This window comes from Rosa rugosa, chromosome 6 (assembly GCF_958449725.1).
Source record: "Rosa rugosa chromosome 6, drRosRugo1.1, whole genome shotgun sequence".
NCBI classification, from domain to species: Eukaryota; Viridiplantae; Streptophyta; class Magnoliopsida; order Rosales; family Rosaceae; genus Rosa; species Rosa rugosa.
The window spans coordinates 7,937,144-7,963,036 of record NC_084825.1 but is presented as its reverse complement, the minus strand read 5'-3'; the positions used below and the strand labels follow the sequence as shown (position 1 = coordinate 7,963,036).

General features: G+C 37.5%; 1 protein-coding gene across 2 annotated transcripts; it reads right to left on the bottom strand.

Annotated features, from left to right (window-relative positions):
* Nucleotides 1–390: 390 nt before the first annotated feature.
* Nucleotides 391–14,591, bottom strand: LOC133713503 (uncharacterized). Of its 2 annotated transcripts, XM_062139546.1 has the most exons (17): nt 14,300–14,591; nt 13,372–13,611; nt 10,972–11,118; nt 10,344–10,422; nt 9,405–9,588; nt 8,878–8,943; nt 8,301–8,540; nt 6,888–7,094; nt 6,478–6,781; nt 5,362–5,521; nt 4,785–4,893; nt 4,247–4,382; nt 4,065–4,120; nt 3,695–3,994; nt 3,476–3,598; nt 896–1,579; nt 391–777 (listed from the first exon to the last, which is right to left on the bottom strand). In XM_062139546.1, the coding sequence occupies exons 1-17, from the start codon at nt 14,430–14,432 to the stop codon at nt 607–609; spliced, it is 3,339 nt and encodes a 1,112-aa protein (XP_061995530.1). In that variant the 5' UTR covers nt 14,433–14,591; the 3' UTR covers nt 391–606. The 2 variants fall into 2 exon arrangements, with proteins under 2 accessions (XP_061995530.1, XP_061995531.1); XM_062139547.1 differs by lacking the exon at nt 14,300–14,591 and having other exon boundaries at nt 10,972–11,101; nt 13,372–13,513.
* Nucleotides 14,592–25,893: the final 11,302 nt, after the last annotated feature.

Genomic DNA, 25,893 nt, shown 5'->3' with positions numbered 1-25,893 from the left:
GTGGAGAGAGTCTGGAGGAGAGAGAGGCTAAGTGGAGGAGAGAGAGAGTATTTGTTAATTAAAATGAGGGTAATACAGTCAATATATGTTAGATCGGGTAATTGGGGTTAAAAAACTCTTAGTGGAGCAAGTGAGCAATTTTTAAACTAAAATTGGGTAAGTGGTCACTGCCCCTTTATTCAAGTTGGTTGAGCATACTTATTTTAACTTCAAGGAGGGGTTCGAAATTTGTCATTATATAATTACCATTGAATCTAACAGTTGATCAAAGAACGAAATCTGCTTACGGGTCTGGAAAAAATATATATATATATATATATATATGTTCAAGGTTGCTCCGCTCCTCTACAGTTGATCAAAGAATGAAATCTGACAAAATGCTACCTAGAGTAGAAAAGAAATGAAGCCATGAAGGCTCCCAAATAGATATTAAAAATGTTATGCCAGGTTATGACCTTATGGTTGTTATAAATGATGAGGGGAGATTGCTGTGTTTATCACTTTATTGACATGATAAATAAAAGTTCAGTATGATGAAGGGAAACATCTTATTTCATAGCGATGTGCTAAAATTAGAGCATCAGTCGCCTACAGTCCTTGATATAACTATAGTTGAAGTTGAGATTTGTAGATATCATGGCCAGAGGTTGCAGCAGTTATTGGAGAGAGCCTAACTGAGAATGAGCTTGGAACAGGAGGAATCAGATACTTGTCATGGACACATGGAGACCAACTATCATCCCCGGCCAGGCCCATGTGCTTGTGATCAAGATGAACCTGAAACACCATAGACCATAATTGATTAACTCTTGAAACCTAGATTAACCTAAAGAAACTAGTCGAATACTAACGAAGGTTTTAGAAAGAAAAAATATAGATGAATAGAAGAAAGTACCTCAATGTCATCCCCTCTGATAAGATCTTCATTGTGTGTTGCCCGATCCAGCTCAGCTGTGGTGTAATAACTTGCATTTATTTGCATGGGTGGAGAGCTGCCATATATTGAAGCATAGATTCCCAAACCATCCTTGTTTTGAAATGTCACCCACCTAACGTCTGCCCTACCTGAACATTCCCCAGGAACTATATAAGGGACATGCAGATCACTCACTTTCTGCTCATAGACTCCAACATGAGCAGCTGCTTTTCTGTCTGGATAACATTCAAATGGTCCTCTTCCGTACCATTTAATCTGGTCTATTGACTTCTCCAAGTGGAACTCAACTCCCACACGTGGCAGAGGCGGAAGGTTCGAACTTGGTCTTACATTGCATTCAACAACAACGTCCCCTGAACCGTAGATTGTGTAAATCACATCAATCTCAATTAAGGCATTTGTGTCTTCCACCCCAGAACCGTCCCCACTGTTTGGAACACCGAGAAAAACAACAGCTACTTTCACAAGATGGTCAGTCATATTCTGTACAGAACAGCTCTTGGTAACATAATGAAGGTTATCAATATGAGCAGCTTGCCACTTGGACGAATAACTACTGGCACCTCCGCCTTTGTCATTATCTGTGGGTGCTCGCCAAAAACATGGAAATATGCCTTTTGTCATCAAAGGAACTCCTTCCACCTACATTTGTTATGATTCTTCTTTTCAGGAAGTAGGAACAATACTGACTGTTAACAAAAACTCAGACATAAAATCACGGTGGAACAGTAGTCCACAAAGATCCTTTGTAAAACAAGTCAAACATGACCATTCAAACACAAAACAGAACTAATAGCCAGGCGAAAAAAATCATAAAACATTGACAGAAGCTTCTACATCCACAACTTGGGTACCCAATAATTCAGCATAACAAAGACTCCTGTCAAGTCCAGACTGTTGCAGTGAATCAACTGGATCAAACAAGTGTATTCAAGTTGAAATAAACAATAAGAGAGAAATATGAGACTAGAAAAGGTATCCCCAACAAAATATCCTTGAAACTATGAGAAGAAGATTGTTAGGAGAACACCAACAGACCCTGAGTTTTATCTATGGGGTCTGACGCAAACCTCTGAACCCACCAACAGAGTCCCATCACTCTTGGCATGTAAACTGTCTTATTCAGTATGACCAAGTTATCGAGAAAGGGTCTGCTTTTGCTCAAATTTCTCAACCCAAATGACCTACATTCTGTGGACGAGATAAATCTTTCCAACTAACCAAGAGATCCATCTTTCCTTTACCCACTACTTCCAACATAAGATTTTCAATCCTTTCAGCCACTTCAATGAAAATCCAAAATAATGAAATAATAGATTGGAAGACCAGCTAAGATTAACTGCCTCCCACCCTGAGAAAAAAAAAAAATTAAAAAATATATAATAAAAAGAATTGGCCCCCAATTGACTTAACTGCAAAAGAAATTGTGAATACAGACCTTCATCCACCTTCTCCATATATATCCCACCGTTTTTGCTTCCGATACTAGACTGAAGAACCTCAGTCCACATATTCATATGCCTCTCAGAAATATCAAATAATCTAGCTTCAGTTTTACCAACCATTGATATACTCTTCCATCATCATTCACCCCAGTAGTTGCATCTAAAATCTACCCACCTCTCAAAAGTTCTTTGATATGGTGATGTAGCATCATCCAGAACCTAAATCAGTCTAAATGAAATTGGAACTAGGCTAAGCAGCTGGTATTCGCTAATGTTCATGTTATCCTGTTTTTATGTATTGACTTGCTCACACCATCTCGCCTTACCTGAGGAGCTATTATGAGGGTAGGAGGCTACTGAATAAAGATAGGTGGCTAATGTGGGTACTTCATGTAGGATATTGCAGACCCACTTGAAAATGGGCCAGTAGAGTCCCACTCACCATTCCACTAGAGAAAAATACCTCACAAACTCTCATTTAGTCCACTTTCATAAAATCCCAGCAGTGCTGCGGTGATGCCCACTACCATTTGGTCTAGTAGCATAAGACTTCCATTTGTCAGTGGGAAGTCCTGAGTTAAACTCATAAGCTAGTTGTTGTGTATACTCAGTTCAAAAAAAAAAAAAATCAGCAGTGAGTGCCAATGAAAATGTATCCAGACCAAAGAGTTGATTCTGGGGAACTCAAAAGTGCCTTCCTAAAACGTGTACAACAAACTCATAAAACGTTAGGCACATTGAAGTACTTCTCTAAAAACAAAAGTAAATGATTCCATACGATTATACATACTTCATATATTCAAAACCCTGTCTATATCACCCAGATACTTTGTGACATTGATAAAAGCTAGAAATCACAAACAAAAGTCCAAAAGAGAGTCTGGAAACACAACAAATAAACATCAGTCTGTAAGACTGTAACAGCTATCAAATTCAGCATAATAAATGAGAGGGACCACTCCCTAAAATCATGTAACTAAGTAGTTGAAGTTACTTTTGATTTTAAGGAGAAAATAAATTTTCTGGGAGATTCTAAACATGCTTCAGCATGCTATCAATAAAAAAACAAAAAGAACAATGGTGGAGAAAATACCTTCCAGCTTTCAACTGTTCCCATTTTAAGATTCAGTATTATCTCCCAGGCATTCTGTTGGCCAACTTTGAGTGTATCTCCAAGAATTTCCTTAAGGAATGTAGTATCTTTAGTCTTGATGACCTGGAAACCAAGGGCAATCATGAAAGGTTATTAACATAACGAGTTATGCAAACTACATTCTTAGTGGTGAGGTAGGTACTAAGCAAAAGCAACTACATGAGGAACAAATTCTCTTTTGGCAGGCAACTGGACTTGTGTAGATGAGATGACATGACCAGCTTCAACCCAGCATGTGGAATGCAAAAGCTTAGCACTTATTGTTAAGAAAAACTCCTCTGCTGATGATGAAGCCCATAGAGTATGCCACGGAGCTGACTGCAACTCAATATGAAAAGTCTTCTGGGGTTCAATCAAGGGAAGGGATAAATTTCCAGATCCAAGTTCACATCCATCTCCATGAGCAGCCCAGCAGAATTCCAATGCTTTTGTTGTTTCATAGAAGTGAGTATTTGTTATCTGCAAAAGGAAATTCAGCTCCTGCCAGATGTAACAAAAATATGCAGAAAGCTAAGTATGTGAGAAGTACCTTTAGTGTTCCTTCACTAAATGAAACCTTGATTGGCTGGTACACATACTTCACTTCTGAAAACAATAATCAAAGCCATAATTAAATTGAAAGTTGACAAAACATGCTAGTATTTTCTGTATTTTCTTAAGGAACTCCAAGGAAAGTGGTAATTGTAAGAATGACAAAGATCATCAACTTACCATGCATTGCAGGATGAGGAGTTCGATCGGGCCACACAAGGCCATTCAAACAGAAGTTTAAATCATTAGGAACATCACCAAAGTCACCACCATATGCCCAGTGTTTAGTACCATCAGCACTATCTTTCAGTAAGCCCTATAAACAAAGAGAAAATATATTAGCCCCTGAAAAGTTCTGCTTCTGAACAAATAGAAAAGTGTGTCTTTGTGTGTGTATAAACTATAATTTATAATGAAAAGCCAGCAGATCACAAATTACGAATTTACTTAACATCATAAGGCTTCAATAATCAATGGGATAACATTATCTGTTGAGTAAAGGAGGTGTAAAAAGCATCACTTTTTCAAGTGCTTCACGCATCTTAGTCAAATGCCCATGGACAAAGATTTAGGCCAAATGAAATTATTCAGCATGTGCTCTATGAGTGTGCTTTTATTGACTGTGACCTAGAACCAGAGACATGTCAAAGTGGTTTTTCATTTGCTAAATTCAATAGACATAGAGAAAGGTAACTTAAGAACACTAAAGATGCTTGACCTGATCAACCCAATCCCAGATAAAGCCTCCTTGAAGACCAAATGTGCCATCAATTGCTTCCCAATATTCATGTATATTTCCATTGCTATTTCCCATTGCATGTGAATACCTGCGATTGATTTCAAAATCCTTAAGTGAAGATATTTACTTGCCCATATGCATAAACAGACGTATCTTTGCATAACTTTACATAATAACGAAACATGTTAGAATAACAATGGTTCTTGGCCCATACCGAATAGGATAACAGCTTAAGCTTTATAATAGTAATAAACTAACAAAATTTATCACAGGCACTAAAGCAGAACCCCTATTAAAAAACCCACAATTGCAACCTCTATATAAGTACAGTTTCACATATGGGGTTTTGCTTATGGAAGGCCCATGGCATAAAGACTAGTGTAGAGGACAGAATATTTGTTAATCAAATCCTATCTAGAACCGATAAAATGTTATTCAGACAATAAGATCTGAATGAATAACAGAGAGCTTCAAATCCTATCAGCTTAAAGACTTTTGTGAATAACAGCAAACCAAACGAACTTTTCCAAACAAACAATAACATCAAATTACTTACTCGCACAGTATTAAAGGACGTGTTTCATTTGGATCTTTCGCAATCTTCACAATGTCCCAAACACGCATATACATGGGGCATATAATATCTGTAGACGGGGTTCTGGATCCTCCCCCTTCGTAATGTAACAGCCGTGAAGGATCCTTTCCACGAACCCAACCTAAAGCAAGTGATCAAAGATCCAAATCAATAAGTGATGGGAAAAGGTTAGAAATAGAGACACACCGAAAGCAACTTCAGTTCAGTCACAGCACCCTTCAAATTTTTGTTAAAGAAACATTAATATTTTTAACATTTAAAATATAGCACAGAAAAAGATAGAGGAGGCAGAGAGTCTACAAAAACTCATAGAAAATATGATCTTAACTGACTACCCAACTTTACTAATATTACTCCAACAATTGAGAAATTTCAAAAACTATCCCAAATGTAGGCCCTTCTAAAGTCCTATGTGATCAAGTAGTGCTTGATCCCAAATATCCCTGAATTATACTACGAAAAAGGGTTGGTGTATGTTTCCCATACATAATTCTAACAAATTATTACTTTTCTCGTTCGTTACTTCACTGCTGTTGCAATTTGATCTCTCAGTTCACTTCAAATTCACCTTAATTGCACTCATTACCTTAACTCTAAAGCCGAATATTACCTTTCCTACGAAAAAGTTCATCCCCCTACAAGCTTAGTTACCACAACCCTAACCAGTTGCAGGATTTTTTGAAGAACTATCCACCGTCCTGGGATTACAGCAAACAGTTTTCTTGTTTATCAACCCGAACTTTAATCTTTATTACAAACTTATTTAAATCGATTTTTATTATTTTTTAAATTAATTTGAAACAGAGAAAACTTACTTTACCAAAACTTCTTAAAGTCCCACCCCTACTCCTCTAGAAGCTTTTAAGCATGAAAGTGTCAAAACAATATAGTAAAAAAGAAACAAATCCATATTAAGAATTGAAATGGTAATTCTATAACCACACCAAAAATGTCCATACGATTATGAATGAACTACTTATGAATGCTATATGTTTTTTATTTAGTACATATATAGCATTAATAAAGGTTTCTTCAAAGCCTAACCAACATAACAATATGACTAAAGCAATCAGTTACCAGCTAAAGCAGAATGATTAGGTCCATATCCAGATTCATTTCCCAAGGACCAAGAGATGATGCACGCATGATTTTTGTCCCTCTCAACCATGCCTATCACACGGTCCAACATTGCAGTTGCCCAACTGGGTTCCAAAGTCGGATGCTTCACATGTCCAGTATAATCGAAACCATGGGTTTCAATATTGGCTTCATCTATCATGTACATGCCAAACATGTCACAAAGCTCATACCAGCGAGGATGTTGAGGATAATGGCTGTTTCTTACAGCATTGATATTGTATTGCTTCATTAAAACCAAATCCTGTAAAAAATTATTAACTCAGTAAATATAACATCTACTTGAGTTCCTATCAACTGGCAAGCAGAGAATGGAAAAGAGGGAGCTACAGTGCTAAAGTAGGTGTCACCTTAACCATGCACGATTCTATGTTTGTCTTCCCCAGACGTGGATGATGCTCATGCCTGTTCACACCCCTTATTATTATCGGATGCCCATTAACAAGCAGCTGCTTAGGGGCTTTTGATACTTGCCGTATGCCTACTAGGCATGATTCACAGTCCACAATATTGCCAGATGTATCTTTCAATATCACAACCAGAGTGTACAGATTCGGCTGTGCATGAGTGTAAACAACCAGACAAGCCATTAGGATCAAAGATCTATGTAAGTGCTAAAAAAAATAATTTAACAAAGAGGGGGAGAAAGTTAATTACAGTGAACTAACATTAATTAGTAACTCTACAATGTTTGAGCGGTCCATTAAACAAAAAGACAAAAGCAGCCCCAAACCCAGGATACTGAGAAAGGAACTTTTATTGAAAGAGGAAGCCAGATACAAGAAACAGCCGTGGACAAGTTCACAGCTCCAAGAAACAAAACAAAAACAAAAAAGACTACAATAATCAGATAAAACCTAGGCAAAAAAAAAACTCAACGACAACAACCTTAGGCCTCGTTTGGTTCACGGAATTGAGGATTTGGGAAAGGAAATGTATTCCTTTCCTATGTTTGGTGTGCCCAAGGAAAGAAACAACTTTCCTTTGAGAAGGGAGAATATGGGAGAAAGTGAATCCTCTCATCCTCCAAAGGATTCATTTTTCCCTCCCACTTTCCCAGCATTAAATGTGCACCAATTACATGATAAAAATACATTTATATCCTTGTTAAAAATTGTTATTGACAATTTTATTTAGAAAGTTTATGATTTGTGTTTTAATATATGAGGATATAAATGAAATATTAGTATAATTCCTTTCCTTCTACAAACCAAACACTAAAATGGAAACAAAATATAACATATATTTTCCCGTTGCTTTCCCAATGTTTCCAAACAGCGGAAAGGAAAGCTAGTGGAAAATTTGTTTTCCTTTCCCATGAGATTTCCTAAGGAATTGATTTCCTTTCCTTGAACCAAACAAGGCTTAGAGTCGAGAAAGACAGAAGAGAGGAGCCTTTAAATGCAACACAGACAGAAGCCCACAAGGTTGACAAGAACCTAACTTTCTCCAAAATGTCCTCCATCTTCACTCCATATCCCCCTATTCCTTTCCATCCAAATTACAACCAAAACACTGCAACCCCAAGGAGCTGTAGCCATTTTCCCTTTGCCAAAGCCCGTCTGAATTTCACTTGCGGAGCAAAGGTTACACATGACGCACAGATGGGGAGAAAAATAACAACTTGGCCTTCTTCATCAAAACACTCCCGAGGAAAAAATATTTTTGTATTGCTTAAAACGCAAGTGTATTGCTTAAAAATATTTTTACTTCAGAACAAAATAGGAAGAAAGAAAAAGAAAATAATCAGATGAGCTTCCCACCTGCTCTGCAGACCAAAGCCTTGGCACTTCCAGTCTCCCTACCAGCAAATAATCACGAAATCCAGGAATTGTGCTGGGTGAGAGATCAAGCTTTAGATTAGCTACATTTGACGAGAGCAGATCAGCAGATCCACCAGTACTGTACCAGTTCCCACTGTCAAATAATGCAGCTTCTATAGTGAAATTATCAAGAACACTGTCTTTAGATGTTTCTTGGGAGTTATCTATTTTCACTTCAACCTGGACAAAAAGTACATAAAATAACAATTTAGACTTTGGATAAGTCGATGACTATTGCATTTGATAGAAGGGTAGATTCTAAAAGCATGAGTAATGAATCTATGACAATGTGCATTTAATAGACAACGGTACCATTTCATGTATTTTTTGGAATAAGAAAAGAGACTTTATCACACAAAGCTGATGGCTTACAAAACACTACCTGCTATGGCAAGTGTCGGCCATCTAATTAAAACACAAAATATCATGGTTATATCTATTGCACATTTGAAATAAAAAGATCCTAAACACCAAGAAGTTGAAAACAAAAAGATCCTTCTCAATAATAAAGTCTTGCCTGTATGTCTGCATAAGAGAAATCCTCAGCCAGATTAGATTTGAAGAAATAATCTGCAATAAATACCTGCACATCAATTATTTGGAAGATTTAATGTCATGCAAGGCTCCAGTAAAGTCAGAACAAATTGTCATCTGATATATCTGATAAATCAGGATGATGAATAACATATATTAGACATATACTTAATCTAAATCAAATATAAATTAGCACATCAAGGAACTCAGTCAAACTTCCATTTAAACATTCTAGTATTACATTTTACAGTTTCTTTGCCTGCCACATGTGCAGAACGTGCAAAGGAGGTTGGGGAAGAACAAAATCATGTTTGTTTACACATAAAGAAATGGAATGATCTTTTCATTTGCATAGATAAGTAGCCACGTGAATCATCCATGCATAAATAAATGTCCGCAGTCTTCAGCTATATACTAACTCCCAGAATGGCTGTTGCTTAAAGTTTAATGTAAGTTTGTAACTAATACAAAACAAAGAGATTTATAAACAAGAAAGACGAGAACTGAAACCTGTGGCTTGGAAAGAAGAAGCACATCACGATGAATGCCAGATAACCACCAATGATCCTGATCTTCAAGGTAAGAGCCATCACTCCATCTAAATACTTGAACAGCTAGTACATTTTTCTTGTTCGTCCCACAAGGATAACAATAATCAGTGATTTCAAATTCAGCAGGAAGTCGACTGTCCTGACTGACCTACCACAAGAGTGAAAACATTTGTTAATGTATGTAACAGGGCGTTCTTACCAAACTATGCATCACTCATAAGAGGAAAGCAATCTACACTTAGATGTAGCAATACTTAAAGATAGAATGGTAAGATCCATAAGACTGACAAGAACAAGTTTTTCTTTTTTACAATATTTAGAACAAGAACAAATTTACCATCACAACTATGTAGGTTACGACTCATTCAGTTTCACTGGGTAAAAATTCAACAAGACAAAATCCATATGCTAACAGATTAGAAAATCACTAAATAATTCAAACGATACTTTTTTAGAGTTCCCCCCACCACCAAAAATAAAAGATAATCACAAATCTGATGACTTTATGTGCAGTTGGTTTCTTATCAATTAGTATCAGGCACAAAAGAGTACCAACACTCAGCTTGAAGATGTGCTTTATCTTGTATGTTAGTGTACCCCTCTGTTTCAGTATTATTCTTTACTTTTTGTTTTAATTTTATTTGACTGTTATTCTGTACATTGCAAAAGAAAACTCTCTATTCATAAGTCTTAGTCACTATATTCCCTGCACTAATTCTAGAAACATCTACCTTGGTGACAAATGTCCATGTAAACTACACGTCAACCGGGAGAAGATTCGGTGAATCAAAATTTAATATATAGTATAGAGGGAAAGCATCTGCTCATAAGAAATTAGTATGAAGCTATGCATTAAAATTAAAACAAATAAAACAGGGCCTTCTACAAGTATATTTACCTATATCCTACAGGAACTCCATTTATCCATGCACGGAAGGCAGAATCGACAGCTTCGAAGTGCAACAAAATTCTGCGACCTGCCAAAAGGTAATCACTGTCATCTAAAGTATAGCTGGCTTAAGACAAGAGAGAGCACATAAGCACAGAAACATCAATAATCAAAAGATTTCTATCAAAGGATGCTGCAGATGACTGTAAGCCAATGATCACGTTAACCGTATCATTTTTTGTCACATAATCAGCAGAGTTGAGTAGTGCCTTTTAAATGAGAGCCATAGATAGATGTACAATATTATTACCCAATGTAAACTAATAACTATTTAAACATATCCAACAGATAACATGGACTCACATCCTACAAATATTTCATGTACATTGTGACAGTTGAACAAGAAAAATGGTTACAATTTACAGTATTCATAAAGTTCATAATAAAGCTTATTTAGATGTGTGCAAAATATAACCTGGTACAGTTTCTGTACTGTACTGGGAAAGGTAGCATCATCAAATAGTAATCAGTTATGATAATCATCACACAAGGATGTGTGCAAGATATAACCTGGTACAGTTTCTGTAGTGTATTAGAAAAAAAAAATGCTAGTAAACAGCTATGATAACCAGCATACCCTTCCATTCTTTGGGGATGACAAAATCTGTCCTATAGCAGCCAGTAGGGTTGTCCACAGGAACAAAAGGTGGATCAAGTGGAAATGGATATACAACATTAGTATATATAGGCCGATCAAATCCGTGCATCTGCCAATTTGAAGGAACTGTTCCATTAGAGAGAATAAAATAATGAGACATGGTTACAGGATAAAAGTTGCATGATATCAATATCAAGTTTCTGAATCCTTACAAAGATAAGGAAAAATCATTATTAATAAGTAACATAAATAGCTCATAAACTTGTTCAATGACAGCATCGTTAAAGTTAAAATAACATTATAAGGATATCATGAGCTAAAAAAATACTATTAATTTAACTAAAAAACTAAGAAAAAAATGTAGGAAAAGAGAAATATGGAATCATCAGATCATAGTACCTGCACTTGTGAAACCATTTTAATAATTACATAAGCTTCAATTAAACCTACAGTTCATACCATAAATTAATATCTGAAAACTGAAGAACTGCCATATTACTGTACAATGTGGTGAAAGCTGTTTGGGGAAATTGAAGAATTTTGGGTCATCAACTCATCCCGATTCCCTGATTCCCAAAGGATGTTCTTAACTGTAGACTATTTCTAGAAAAGCAAAGAAAGCTGAAACCTTATAGGGTACAATAAGATATTTCGAGGATCATACTCATCATAGAGTTTCGGAGTGGAAGAGCATTGGGATCAGGTGCGGGTTTGGTCTGCTCTGTAGGCATTGGCTACTACTAAGTTTCGGGACCATTCCCTTCTATTAACTAGTTAGTCCCAATCATTTTTCCATACTACTTGCTTCCAACTTAAACAAGAATGGCACAAAAAGCTTAGTGTCCATGAGATATCAGATACAATCAAGAAGAAAATAATACCGATATCTAAACAGTGAGGTTCTTTCTTTCTCTCTCGGCTGTGAGTGTAGGATATTGTCCACTGTTTTTATATTCAATTCTTCAATATGAATCATAATTCATTAAAAGAAAATAAATTGTGCACCTCAGAACAGTGGATAAGAAATCCACAGAACTGAAAAAAAAAAAAATAGAAAGGCGAAGAAGTAACAAGAACTTTCAAAAAACTAGAGAACAGCAGCTCTCCAATATGAAGAAATTGCAAAAAGAGAAGTATCCCAAACTCCGAAATGACTCAGGCCCATAGAAAGGCAAGAACGTGAACCCTCTCCTGCAGATTACCCAGCTCCTCCCACCTCCTGTCCTCAAAAATTCTTTTGTTTCTTCTTCCATCCAAATGACCCAAAAGACCTTTCCCTTGTTCCTCGCATCAAAAAATTTGTGCCTTCCACTCAATGTAGCCACAGAAGAAGCTGGGTTATTACAACTGAACATGGCCTCTTGTCAGTCTTTTCCAAAGGTCTAAAGCAATTGGACAGTGTAATAACTAAAGTTTTTGCTTGGTAACTCATCAGACAAAGATTAAAAACTAGAGATAATATTATTACTTCTTAACATATTGATAGATCTGTGTCCTTTTGTTGCAATGATCGGGAAACAATTGATCATCAGTTTATGAAATGTAGCCACTCCCCGCAAAGTTGGGAAAAATTTTCTCAAACTATTAACCCTTTACATTAGCCTCACTCTTTATTGGCTGGATTCTCTGAAGCATTACTCGTCTATGACTAATTTTGTTCTCTGGCTGAAAATCTTACTATGCGTTAAAATATCTGGCATACTAGAAACTTCTAATATTTAAGTAGGTACATTGATCTCCTAATCAAATACTTTATGTGGCTGCAACAATAACTACTCAATATCGACTCTTTAATCATCAAAGGCCATGCAGAAGAAAATTCAAAAGCTTATCATATAGCAGCCTCCTAATGAAAATTTTGTTAAATTAAACTTTGATGGTTCAGGTTGTTAACAGCATAATGGAGCTGCTGGTTTCGTTATTAGAGATGACAGAGGAAATCCTATTGTTGCTTCTCTTGGTCATACTAATGTCCTGGAGGCTGAAGCTACTGCGTTAAGAGCTGAGCTATTGGCAGCTGCTACTCATGGTTATACAAATCCCAAAGATTCTGACTGACAGTATGAAGGACAAGATCTCAGTTCCTTGAGGATCAAGGTTCTAGTAGAGGCATCAAGAGCACCTCCTCATCATTTCAAAAATATAAAGGCAAGCAGTGGAGAGGAAACTAATGGTAAGATAATACAATAATTCTTTGGCATCATGTATATATAATAGATGCATATTCTATTAGTTTGTTATTTTTTATATAATCATCTCCTCATCATTTCAATAATTCTCTGTCCAAAAGAGCTACACCGCTGGGATGTGATGTAACTATTACTTTTACCTAAACATATGTCAGGACAAAAGTAAACGTAAAGATACATATATGTTTACCTGGCAAAGTTTTCCACTCAGAATCCTGAAACGCGGTGTGGTAAAAATTCAAAGGAACATTTCCAGGAGTGGAAGCTAAGTAAAATTTCCAATAGCCTGACAAAGACTCCACAAAAGGCAAGCCCTTGATCCAAAGAGCTGCACTATCAAGAGCTTCAGGAACAGCATCATCATTCCAAGGTGCAGAGTTGGATACCATAAAATTCACTTTGTTGCGTTCATACCAGTATTTAAGAGATCCTAAACAACATATAAAACATTAGATTTGATCATTAAATATCTCACGTGGGTAGGATGCCAGGACAATTAACAAATGAATAAGATAGTAACAATGCTAAAAAGATGCCCTTTGTTTTTTTACATTATTGCAGAATCAGTTACCCGGGCAAACACCTTAGGGGATAGCGTAGCCTTATATAAAGTTAAGGGCGGTTCGGGAGTTCCTCTATTCAATCCTTTTCCTTTTTCTAACCTCTGTCCTATCCATTAGAGAGGACGCATTATGGAATTTCAAAATTTCTTATAGTGAGATTGAGCACCGCTGCAGCCACATCCAAGGTTCATCTTCTTAAGGAGTGTTTTAAAAATGGGTCATTTTCTTAAAATCTCAAAGTATTATGTAATTAGAGAAAATCATCAAACTAAAATTTCTAAAAGCTTAGTAATGTAGAGTTCAAAAGAATTCAAGATTTCTTTTTGTTTAAAACCCCTGGACATAAGAAGCATTTTTATGTTTTTCCAGTCCTATTGATAAAGTAAAGAAAAACTGCTGAGCTTGAACACACACAAATATATATAAACTCAAAAGTTCACAACTTTAAACCCAGTTCATATCTTTATATCTTGAAATCCAATACGACTCTGAAATCCAACATGAACACAGTATTAATGGCTAGTTAGAATACTGAAACTGAGATGGGTCTCTCACCTTCAACTGATTCATGGCAACGTAAAGTGACATGTGCATCTCTCTTCTTCCACTTGATGAAAGATTGGTCCTCCCACACATGATGTCCATTCTCCAATGGAGAAACCAGTTGACCCATCATAGAAGAAGCCATGGCCTATCTTAAAACAGATTGAATCATCAAACTGAAATCGATCGATCACTTCGATTCACTTGAGACTTGAGAGAGGGACTGTTTGGTGATCGTGTGGATCAATTAGAAACTGATACTGGATATTCGTCTTTCGACTAGTAGTTCCAGTATATCACTATCACTATATCGGTATATCCTCAAGCAAATGCCTTCGCTATCCAAAAAAAAAAAAAAAACATATTATATTATAGGAAGAATATCACAAATGGTCACTCAATTTTTACCTATTCGATATTTTGGTTACTCATCTTTTAAATATATCACTTTGGTCACTCAACTTTACTTTGTTATTCACTTTAGTCACTTCGTTACTTTTTTTCATTAAGAAAAAATTGTTGATTTTCGTCCAACCAATTGTGAAAAATTGATAAATCTGTATTAAAATGATTGGGAGAAGTGATTAAAGTGAGATAAAATACCCCTTGAGTGACTAAAGTGATTGACAGAGTAATAGTTGAGTGACCAAAGTGATATATTTGAAAATTGAGTGACCAAAGTGTCGAATGAGTCATAGTTGAGTGACCATTTGTGAAATTCTCCCTATATTATAAGAGGAGACTGAAATGACCATATTATTCTTTATCATATCAATCATTTATACACCGGTATTTAACCACGTATAGGTTTAATGAGACCACCATATACATAAGAAGTTTTACCGTATCAATATATTAAGAAAATTAGTTCGATATGTACGGAGGTAAAGTAGTCTCAAACTAGTCTACCAATATATAGAGCTAGTCTACCTCTTAATTAAATTAGTTTCTTTAATATATTCGTACATTGATGTACTTTAAAAGAACTCTCATATGTACATGTATAGTTATATATACATGGAGTTTTCTCCTAAACACATTGGAATTAACCAAGGGGGTGTGTTAACAATTTGTGCCAAACTCAGTGGGTCAACTTGCGCAACTACCAAATTCCGGACTTAAGTTTAAGGTTGGGAGCTTTTAGTAGGTCTTGAAAAAATCAAACCCGAGCAGTAAGGGTGGCTAACTGGTCATGTAGGGAACAATTTTTAGGTTCACTCCTAGGGTGAACGAGCAATATTCACCCCCGTTGTTGATTAACATATTTTTACTTAATAAATTTATAATCGAACGGTTTATATCTTAAATTATCCTTTAAAGATCATCTCTATAAAAAAATCAATCGAATCGGAAATTATAAAGTTATTATGCATTAATCGCAAGAAATGGTGAATATGCTCATTCACCCTAAGGGTGAACCTAAGAATTGTTCCTATGCAGGTGGGATGGTGGGTGATCACCGGTGGAGGAGTACCTAGAGAGCTAATAGTGTTCAAAGAAACCACTTCTTTTTTTCTTGTTTTTGTTTTTTAGAAGAAAAGGGAAACAACTACAACATAAAACCTCTAAGTACACCAACACCAAACTGATCTAGATTGAACTGAAAGGGGAAGCATCTTTCTCCGAATACAGAGATCTTGATTTGCATGGCCAAGAGATGTCATAGCACCCTCTACGAAATTTGCCTCACGATGAATATGCTTGAAATAAATGCTCTTGAAGTTCCTTGCAGTTGGTTGAATGACAATAATAGTAGACCTTTGATTACATCAAAAAAAAAAAAATTTCCACTTCACTTATTTTCTTTTTCCCCTATTTGTAGTCATACTGCTCGCTATTCTTACATATGGCAAACGTACCACGTGGTGGTGAGGCAACCCAATTAAAATTGAGAAAATTTTAAGTGTGTTCCGAAACTATCCTTACTTATTAAAATAAGGGAATTGAAATCTACACTCTCAAAATTAAAATCCACACTCCCTTCCAATTTTTTAATATTATCTCTCATCCACTATCTTTTTACTTCCTGAAATGCTCCTGTGTTGAAATATTGTTTTCTTTTTCTTTTCTCTCTCTGTCAAACATCTATATATTTACTTAGAATCTTCCATTAGAAATCATTAGTTCCCTTCAAACATCTACACATATATCTTAGAATCTTCCAACTTCGTTGCAAATAAGAATCCATTAGATTTTTTTCCCTGCAACTCTTAAACAAACACTTCCACACCAAAGAACAAGATAGAAGACATATAGCATTAATGTACCTTTACATAATTATATGTCATATACAAAACTCTTATATGCCGCGAGAGATAAAAAAAGAAGATAACTGATTTCGAGCCAACTTCGATGCTCATTATCAAAATTCAATAACATAGTTCTATCTTCATATTCATCTCGCATTCACACCAATACTTCATCTTTTTTATAAAAGTCTAGTCTTCCATCCAAAAACCTGTAGTAAAGAGAAAAACAAAACTAATCATCAAAATGAAAAACCCTTACATCAAACAATCACTCCAAATGAAAAAAGAAGATGTTACTAAGCTGAGTGTTTCTTCTTAATTCCGCCAGGCCACAAAGGAAGAACAAGAAGAAATTACAGTAAAAAGAAACTAAAACCAAACAACAAATATATCCTCCAGGCCCTAAACCCTTCGTGGCTTTTGCCTTTCTTTAATGAATTTCCAGATCAGAGAAAAAATATATATATCCTCCAGGCCACTAATGTTCATCAATATATGATACTCTCAATGCATTGCATGAGTGCATTAGCGTCTGAAAAGGGAAAAAAAAAGACTTGAGTACACTAGAAGGTCGTGCTCATCATTGTACCATCCAAAATATGTTTATATGAAGAACCAGCTAGCTTCTCCCTTTTTGTAGGGGAAGATTAACGAGCTGTTGTGCTAAGGTCTGTACTAGCAAAAATTTTACATATAATTGCAGAACATGCTGATACTAATACCTGTTATATTATCTCAAATGGTATAAAGGAGAAACTCCATAGGAAAAGCATACATTTCAAGAGTAAATTACACAACAGCCATAAATCTTTACCAGTGCAGTGACAAAGCCTAGTAAACGAGAAGATGAATTATTTTTCTTATTCTCAGGTGCCACTGCAGTTCGATAACAACCACCTCTATCACAACCAATAACCACATATCTATTGGTTTTAGATCTTTTGATTACCAAAACATACCCTTGCACCAACCTAATCTTACGAACAGCAGCAATAAGGTCTTCTCGATTTTCAAAAAATTTAGTCGACAATGAGAGGAATTCATTTGAAACATCAATCATTGTTTGATCTCCTAAATCATAAATCACCAGATTTATAGTTAGGGAACTAACTAAACAACTACTGTTAGTTAAAATTAATTAGGTTCAAATGTTATTCTCACTTTCTTATTGTTAAGAAGAGGTTATTCTAACTTTCTTCAATCAGCTTACTACCCTCTAACCCTGTCCAACCAAAGTTACTACTTTTTTTCTTCTTTTTTTTTTTTATAAAAAAAATATAATTAAAAGCTCTAAACGTAAAAAGAAAGTGATAACACAGAATACATTGAAGAAAAATGTAAGACGAAAAACTTACCATTGACAATGAGGTCTTCAATGATACTAGACGGATGATTAAATTGTAACTCTTTGATATCATTTGAGGGCACCAAATTTATAGGAATCTTTTGCAACTCAACATACGAAGGTTTCTGCTATCTCTTCTATTGCTGGAAATTATGTTCAAGTGATGAAATCAATGAATTTACTTTTTGCAAAATTCACTCCCAAACATGTGAGTCATAATAACAACCACCTCTAATTTAACAAAGCCCATAGCAATCCAAGATACATAAAAGGCATAATACAATGAGGCTTCTCCGAGCTTCTCGGAGCGACCTTGGGTTTCGAAATCTAGGTTTCGAACTGGCGGCGGCGATCTTCCCTCAGGAAAGGCGACGATCGTGGAGCGACAAGATGCGGCGGCGCGGAGCGGGGTCTCGGCGTTGATCGTGAATGGTGGCGCGAGGTTTCTGGGTTGGAGGCCTCGCTGACTGTGTTTTTTGCTGGGTTAGATCCGGTCTTCGAGCGTCGTGCAACGTCGACGGAGGTGGTTGTCGGCCCTGATCGCGGCAGTCGACGAGGCTGGTGGCTAGGATGTGTAGATTGGTGCTTTGATATGGGCGTCGTCGTTCTGAGACGTCAATCGAAGTTGTTCTTTGAGGGCGGCGGTTTTGAGGCGGCGGAGCATGGCGATCTCCAGCCGGCTGTGTTCACCCAGACGTCGGTGGACGGTTTGATGGTGTGGGCAGGAAGGCCGCCGGAAATGGTAGTGGTAGAGGCGGAGTGGCAGAAGAGGATGGACTGGAATGTTTCTCCCTTGTGGGCTTAGGTTTGGGTCTGGGTCTCTGGGCCTAAGCTCAACGTCGGGCTTCTGGGGCAGAAGCTACAGAATCCCCAGAAGGGCTCGAGGAGCAACTTGATGCCGAGGTTGTTGGCTACTGAGGAGGCTGAGAAAGGTGCTGGTTCCAACCCTATAGGGGAGGGACTAGCTCTTTCTTAAGTTCTCCTAGCTTTTAGACATTCTAAACACAAGCCTTTTGATGTAGGGGTAATTTCTATGGGCTTTCTAAGATGTTTCTAGTTGATATTTGTACCACAATTGCGTGCTTGGCAGGTTAGACTAGATGAATATATTTTCCTTAGAGAGCGAGATTAGTCTTGTGTAGTTTAGGCTTGCTGTTCAGCGAGCGTCCCGTTAGACTTTAATGAGTTTAGTTTGTGGCTTAGATAGGTTACCCGGTTTGTTCCGGGATTTCTTATGTAAGTTCAGTTAGACTTTGGCCTGTCTTCATGGTTGATTACTAATGCAATCAACTCCTATTAAAAAAAAAAATCCAAGATACATAAACCATAAATTTTGATAGAAAATTTAATTTAGTTTATCAAAATTACTCAAAATTAAACCTTTAGATTAAATCATGGTAAGATAAGTACCTTATGCTTGCGTTTGTTGGAGATGAAGGTTTAAGTCTTCCTTCTGCGAATTCGGCCATGTCGACCCATAGTCTCGAAGTTCAACACTCAAAACTTGAAACAACAAGGAAAAGAATGAAAAATCGGTGTAGAATTTTGTAACGTCCCGTATCTCAATTTACCTGTTTACTAGTCATTTGGACGGTAAACGACCTTTACTTTCACTTTTACTGTCGTTTTAGTACTTTTAGTGGCCCTAAAAATTGACTTTTTGTTCGGGTCAAAATTTGAGAAATTGTTCTTCATGAAAGTTGTAGAGGACGTTAAACCGAGCGCGTGCATATGTGGTACGTAAAAATCGGAGTTCGTATGCGAAAGTTATAAGCGAAAAGGTAGAGGTTACTGTTCATGGTAAGTAGTATAAATTTGAAAAAGTTACTGTTGGGGTTGATTTTTTTTCTTACTCTCTCTCTCTCCCCGCGCGATTCTCTCTCTCCTTCCCGGTTCTCTCTCTCTCCTCTGCAGCTCCGGCTAGTTTCCGTTTTCGGCCACCTGGGGATGAACCGCGACCACCCCTAGCTTCGTCTCCTCCTCCTGGACTCGCTGGTGGTGGTGGCTCGCCGTGACTTGACCGGAAAACCACGAATCGACGCCGAGAACTTTTTGGTGACAGTTTGGTCAACGCCAGTTTCTCCCGATTCCGGCCACCTCCGGCGACGAACCATAATCATTTGGAAGCGCCTTGCGATGTAGATGATGCTCCCCAAATCTTTTGCAGCAATTTGAAGCGTGGAGGAAGAATTGAAGGTTTGAAATTCTTGCACTATTCACGGTTTCGGGTTCAATGTTTACATTAATTGTTGAACTAGTTCTAGACGTTTTCTGGCTTAGTGGTAGTTGAATAAAACGTTGGGTCCGTTGAGTAGGTGCTGCTGCCAAAGTTTGGTGGCCATCGGAGCTGGTGGCGGTGGCGGTGGCGCCGCCACTGTGGGCGGCGGTAGCGGCGGCTAGGGTAGCTTTTTAATTTCTTTTTCTGGCTAGTTAAATTCTATAATTATCATAGAGCTTGTATGTGAAGTTTGGTGAATTTTGGAGGAGTTTGGAATTGTTTGTGAATTTCCGAAGTTTGAAGTTTTGTGATAGAATTGTGGGAAATCCGGCCGTTGGATTTCCCTCGTTTTCATTGTGGAATATGTAAATTGAGGAATTGGTGTTGTGGAAGAGATTTGGGTGGAATTTGAGAAGTAATGGAGATAGGGATTTTCGGGTTTCGTTTAGGTTCGTATTTATTTTATCGTACTCGTGTGTTTTTATTCGCGGGACTTATGGGGAAGCCTTATAGATTTACTGGATTTGAATGGTTTTTACCCGCCATACCTGGGTCGTCATATTTATTGCTAGCTAGCCTATTAGTACTCCTCCCTGCTTACTATGTGTTTGTGGGTGAGTAAGAGCAGAGCATGGGATGCTCCAGAGTGTGGGACAATCCGACCCGAGCCTGGGAGGCTCCCTTCTTTCGTATGGTGAAACTTCTTCCCCATATTTTATCGTTGCTTGACTAGCGGGGCTAGTCCGATTTTCACTGTAGCCAGCGGGGCTGGTCTTATCTTCTTGAGAAACGAGATTTCAGTTTTACGATATATTATTTTCGAATGTTTTGACTAGCGAGGCTAGTCGGTTTATCGTTTTGAAATCCTTGGATTTAAAGCTAAATGTGTTTTACCATTTGTGCATGCATCGAGGTTTTTAATGAAATAAATGTGGGAAAGTATGAAATCCTTCTTATTTTAAATTGTTTATTTTTGTCCACTCACGCTAACGTTTTCGTCTACTTTCCCCTGGGCCCTTCGGTTTCTAATGCCCAGTTTGCAGGAGTTATTAGTTGAGGTCGGGCGTACATGGATCGAGGCATAGTTCACGAATAGCTTCCGCAGTTCTTTGTTTGGCTCTGATCTATTGTGGGTTACTATTTTGGGTAGTCCACTTTAGGGGTGACTCGACCAGTTCTCGGTAGAGTTATCTCTAAGGTGGGCCCCGCAGGGCCACCTCGGATTTCAGGGTGAAATTCGGGGCGGGTCCTGTCAAATTTGATATAGGATCAGGTCAATTCAGCCAAATCCTTGCATCAATTCCTTTGGGTTTGCCTCAACGTCTTCTATCAGTAGCACTCTTGATTGGATTGTGTTGGCCTCAACGTCTTCTACCAGCAGTACTCTTCGGGAACAAAAGGTTTTGCTGGAGAAGAGAGAATGAGAATAGAGAAAGAGAGAGCAATTGTTGTCGTGGTTTTAGATAAGGAAGAGAGAGAAAAAGAAAAAAAAAAGGGGAATATAAAACAATTTTCTGACATAGGGATATTTCAGGAAGTAAAAAGATAGTGGATGGGAGATAATATTAAAAAATTGAAAGGGAGTGTGGATTTTAATTTTGGGAGTGTAGATTTCAGTTCCCTAAAATAAAATACCCAAAACACCCCATGTGTGTTTTCTGATTGGACAGCTCTACCAGCCACGTGGTATGTTTGCCATACGTAAGAATCTCTATTCTCATTGTTTTCAAGAACTATGCTTAAAACAATTGTTATAATGCAGCTATAGTTACCATCAGAGGAAAGGTGGGGTTGGATGTGTACTTCAAGATCATAAGGGAGGTTTTCAGGCTGCTTTGACGAAGGTTGTGCATACTACAGTTTCTGCCCACCTTAAGATGATATCCTAGGATCTAATCCCCGCTCTGATACCATTTGTAACATCCCGACCTCAAATTTATTTGAAAATAATTCAGATTTTTTTAAGTAGAAAGGAATTTTTTTCCCAAAAACACCAACTCGTTCAAGACTCAATTAAATTGGAAAACAACTATACCAGGACCTAAATCTTGACAAGAGGACCAAGTTTCTCACCTCATGCACAACCAACCGTTGCCGGACTATGAAGACGAACCGCCGGATTACCTGAATCTTTCGAGCTTCGATACTCCTTCCTCTCCCATCAATCGAGCAAACCAAGACTGGAGGTAGAACTGTAGTAAGGAGAGGAATCGAATGTGAGACCAGTGCGTCACCACATCGTGGCTGGATGGAGGATTTCCAATTGGGTTCCGTTGCGGGTCGTCGAGTCACTGAAAGGGGTCAGAAGCCTTAAGCTTTTGGAGCTCCCCCGCATCGATCTGATCTCCGCCTCTACATAGTTCTCCATTAATTGATTTTCAATGGCTGTGGTCAAGCGGTGGTCAATTTCAATGATCCAGATTGCACCACAAAATTTCCCTTTTTATTTTCTCTTTCTTGATTAATTATTCATAATTTCAAAACTTCAAAATGAAATCATAATAAATAGTGCAGGTGTCTTAAAAACTTCTAAAAAATTCTTTCAGACTCGTCACCACGCATGTTTTATTACAAATCCACCCTCTTAAAAAAAATTCGTCCTCGAAATTAAAAATATGTCAAAAACAATAACCATTAAGTGTAACCCGCTTGTATAGAATTAGTCACACTCACATTATTTCTTTAAAGCCTCTCTTCAATCACCACTATGTTTATATTTATTTTGGTAAACTTCGTCCCTGATCTAGGGATACGGGGCAATAATAGACTTGATTGGGGAAATCTGCACATATATGCAGGAGGTAATAAAGAGCAATCCATCCCTTTTTAATGTGATTCCCTTTTCAAGCACATTACCACCAAACGGACTTTGACACAGTCAAGTTTCACACATAATAGCAGTCAAGTTTCACACATAATAGCTTATATCCAGTAGTCAGTACATTTTACTCAAACAATTTGAACACGGTAATTTGTAAACAAGCCTCTGTACTTGTATCGCTCCCAATTTATCTTACTGGGAAACAAAATTCTCTCGGTTATTTATTTTTAATTTATTTTTAATTTTTTCCAGCTTTTTGGGTTAGCCACCTTTGAAACGTATTGCGAACAATCACATAATTCTGCTAGAAGCCAAACAAGTACTGCTCAACACTTCTCTCACAAGGATGGAACCATTTCTTGACAGAAACTTGGATTCAAAACCATCAACAAGTATATTCATTCAACATGGTTTTGGAATCCATTCCAAGTTCCCTTTCTTACACTTTCTTTATTTTTATTTTATTTTTCTTGTTTTCACTTTTTCCTGGTTAGGCCCTATACCTCTCGAATTAAGGCCATCGAGAACACCCCGTACAAGCTGAACCTCATATTAAGGCCACCAAGGACACCCCGTACTAAGCGGATTCCCGATTGGGTTTTGGGTCTTTCATCCTAGGGAGGCACAATTCTTACTTAATTATCCGCTCGAATCCACAAGCCCTGATGTAGAACGAATGGCAGCCCGAATTGAAGAACAGCTCGATCGTGCAAAAGGAGGAAAACCAAGACCAAAGTTACTATTGCAACTTTCACATTTGGTGTCTGATTTGATCGTGCCATAGCTTTCTGGAAAGGGAATCGCGCCAGGAACAAAACTCGTCGCTATGACACGATGTGTGACCTTTTTCGGGCTTTCGGGGTCGTCTAGGGCCTCAAAATTGCCTTTTACTGTTTTTCAGAATTTTCGGTTTCCTAGTTTATTTTGGATTTGTTTTATTTTTACCCGTGGGCTTTAGGGTTTCATTGTTAGTCGCCCTAGGGTTTCTTTTCTCCTATATAAGCAACCTTAAACGGCTGCAGAACCTATCTTTTATCATATTATCAATCAAATTGAGATTTATCTCTTTTATCTCTGGTGGACTCCAGAACCTTTGTTTTAGGTTTATTGCTTGTAAACCTTAGGTGATCTTTCCGACTGCGTCAAGCGCCAATCGGGTTTAGGGTCTTTCACCCAAGGGAGACACAATCCGTACTTAATTTTATATCCCGGGCCTAACCAGATTCAATTCATTAACACTTTTGCATATTCACATATCAGCTGACATCATACATTATTTTTAAATTTTTCTTTCAATAAACCACTTATTTGAAACTTTCGAACCCATCTATAGCCATGAACAGGTTATATATAGAGATACATATACAGAAATAAGAACTGATTTAACCGAGGTCAAGTCATGCCTGCAGAAATATTTCAGCCCAAGCAAGGTAAGCTACATATATAAACAAGCTTCAAGAAACTAAACAAAAACATACATGCCACTGTATACCATTTACAACAAACTGATTAAGGGAAAATTTCACAAACAGTACACCAAGTAAAGGCCACTAATAATTCTTATACATAAAGTTCCAAACCAAGCATTTCGGTACACGAAATCTAAAATTCGACCCACTATCAGTACACGACGTCAATGACGCCGTTAATTTGACACCAAAATGTCTATTATGCCCTCAGTTCTTTTCTTTTTTTTAATAATTTTTTTTTCTGTTTTTTTTTTCCTTCGTTTTTATCTCTTTCTTCTTCCTTCTTCCAGCTCCACGAAACCCACCTCTGTTCTTCATGTGAGAAGAAGCCCGAGCTCACCCACTTCGAAACCCACCTCTGTTCTTCAGTTTTCCTTTCTTTCTTTCTTTCTTATTTTTCTTCATCTATTCGATTCCTCCTTCCTCAGATCCCTCTCTCTCTCTCTCTTTTTTTTTTTTTTTTCTCTTTGCTTACTTTCTTCATCCATTTCTCCTTTCTTCATCACCTCCCAAATTGGGGAAACTAATGACCAAGCAAAAATTCTTCTTCATCAATTCGAGCTGCAGCTATCCAAGCAAAAATTCACAACGGTCATCACTCATCAGTTCCCACAAACCCGGCCAAAATCAAAAATTCAACCTTTCACATCCCGAAACAATCTAAAATTCAACTCACCTTAATCACACCACCATCCCCAGAAAATGAAAACTCACTGGAAACGAATTGGGCTGGGTCGGGAAGAGCCTGGCCTCCTCCTCCTCCGGCGAGCTTCAAGTTTCGGAAAGATGTCATCTTTAACTCTCGATTCGCACTTTTTGACTCCCACAGCGTCGAGAATGTTGAGCAAGTTGTTGACGAAGGCGTCCAGGTTGGCGTCCAGTTTCAGAGAAGTCAATATCATTAGAGGACGGAGAATCTACTCCGGGGCTAACAGTGGTAGGAACAGAAACTGAACCTCCCTATGTGCTAACAGTACTAATTGGAGGAACAAGATTACCGGAATCCGGCACAGGTGGAATTGAAAACTGATTGCTGAAAAGGTTGAGATCTGGAGAGAGCTGGTTAAATCGGTACTGATTTGGGATTTCTGGGAATTGAGATGAATTGGGTAACATGGGATTGAAATCAATGTCGTTCATGAAATCAGGGAGTCCAGTGTAAGTTGGATCCATAATCACAAACAATCAAATTCTGAGTAAAACCCACAAGAATTCTCACTAGAAGCAAGAGGGTTCAAGTCCAAGACTCAATTTTTAAGGAAGAATGAACCTTTACTGAAGAGAAAGGCAAAGAAGAAAGAGATAAAAACGAAGGAAAAAAAAAAGAACCGAAAAAAAAAATTTATTAAAAAAAAAAAAGAACTGAGGGCATAATAGACATTTTGGTGTCAAATTAACGGCGTCATTGACGTCGTGTACTGATAGTGGGTCGAATTTTAGATTTCGTGTACTGAAATGCTTGGTTTGGAACTTTATGTATAAGAATTATTAGTGGCCTTTACTT

Excerpts from the sequence above, each read along its gene's own strand:
- LOC133713503 (XM_062139546.1), bottom strand. The coding sequence starts at position 14,432 with ATGGCTTCTTCTATGATGGGTCAACTGGTTTCTCCATTGGAGAATGGA. Across the intron at positions 11,119-13,371 it reads TGAGTGGAAAACTTTGCCAG|TTCCTTCAAATTGGCAGATG; the intron begins GTAAACATATAT and ends CTAATGGAACAG. Across the intron at positions 4,121-4,246 it reads TCCTCATCCTGCAATGCATG|AAGTGAAGTATGTGTACCAG; the intron begins GTAAGTTGATGA and ends TATTGTTTTCAG.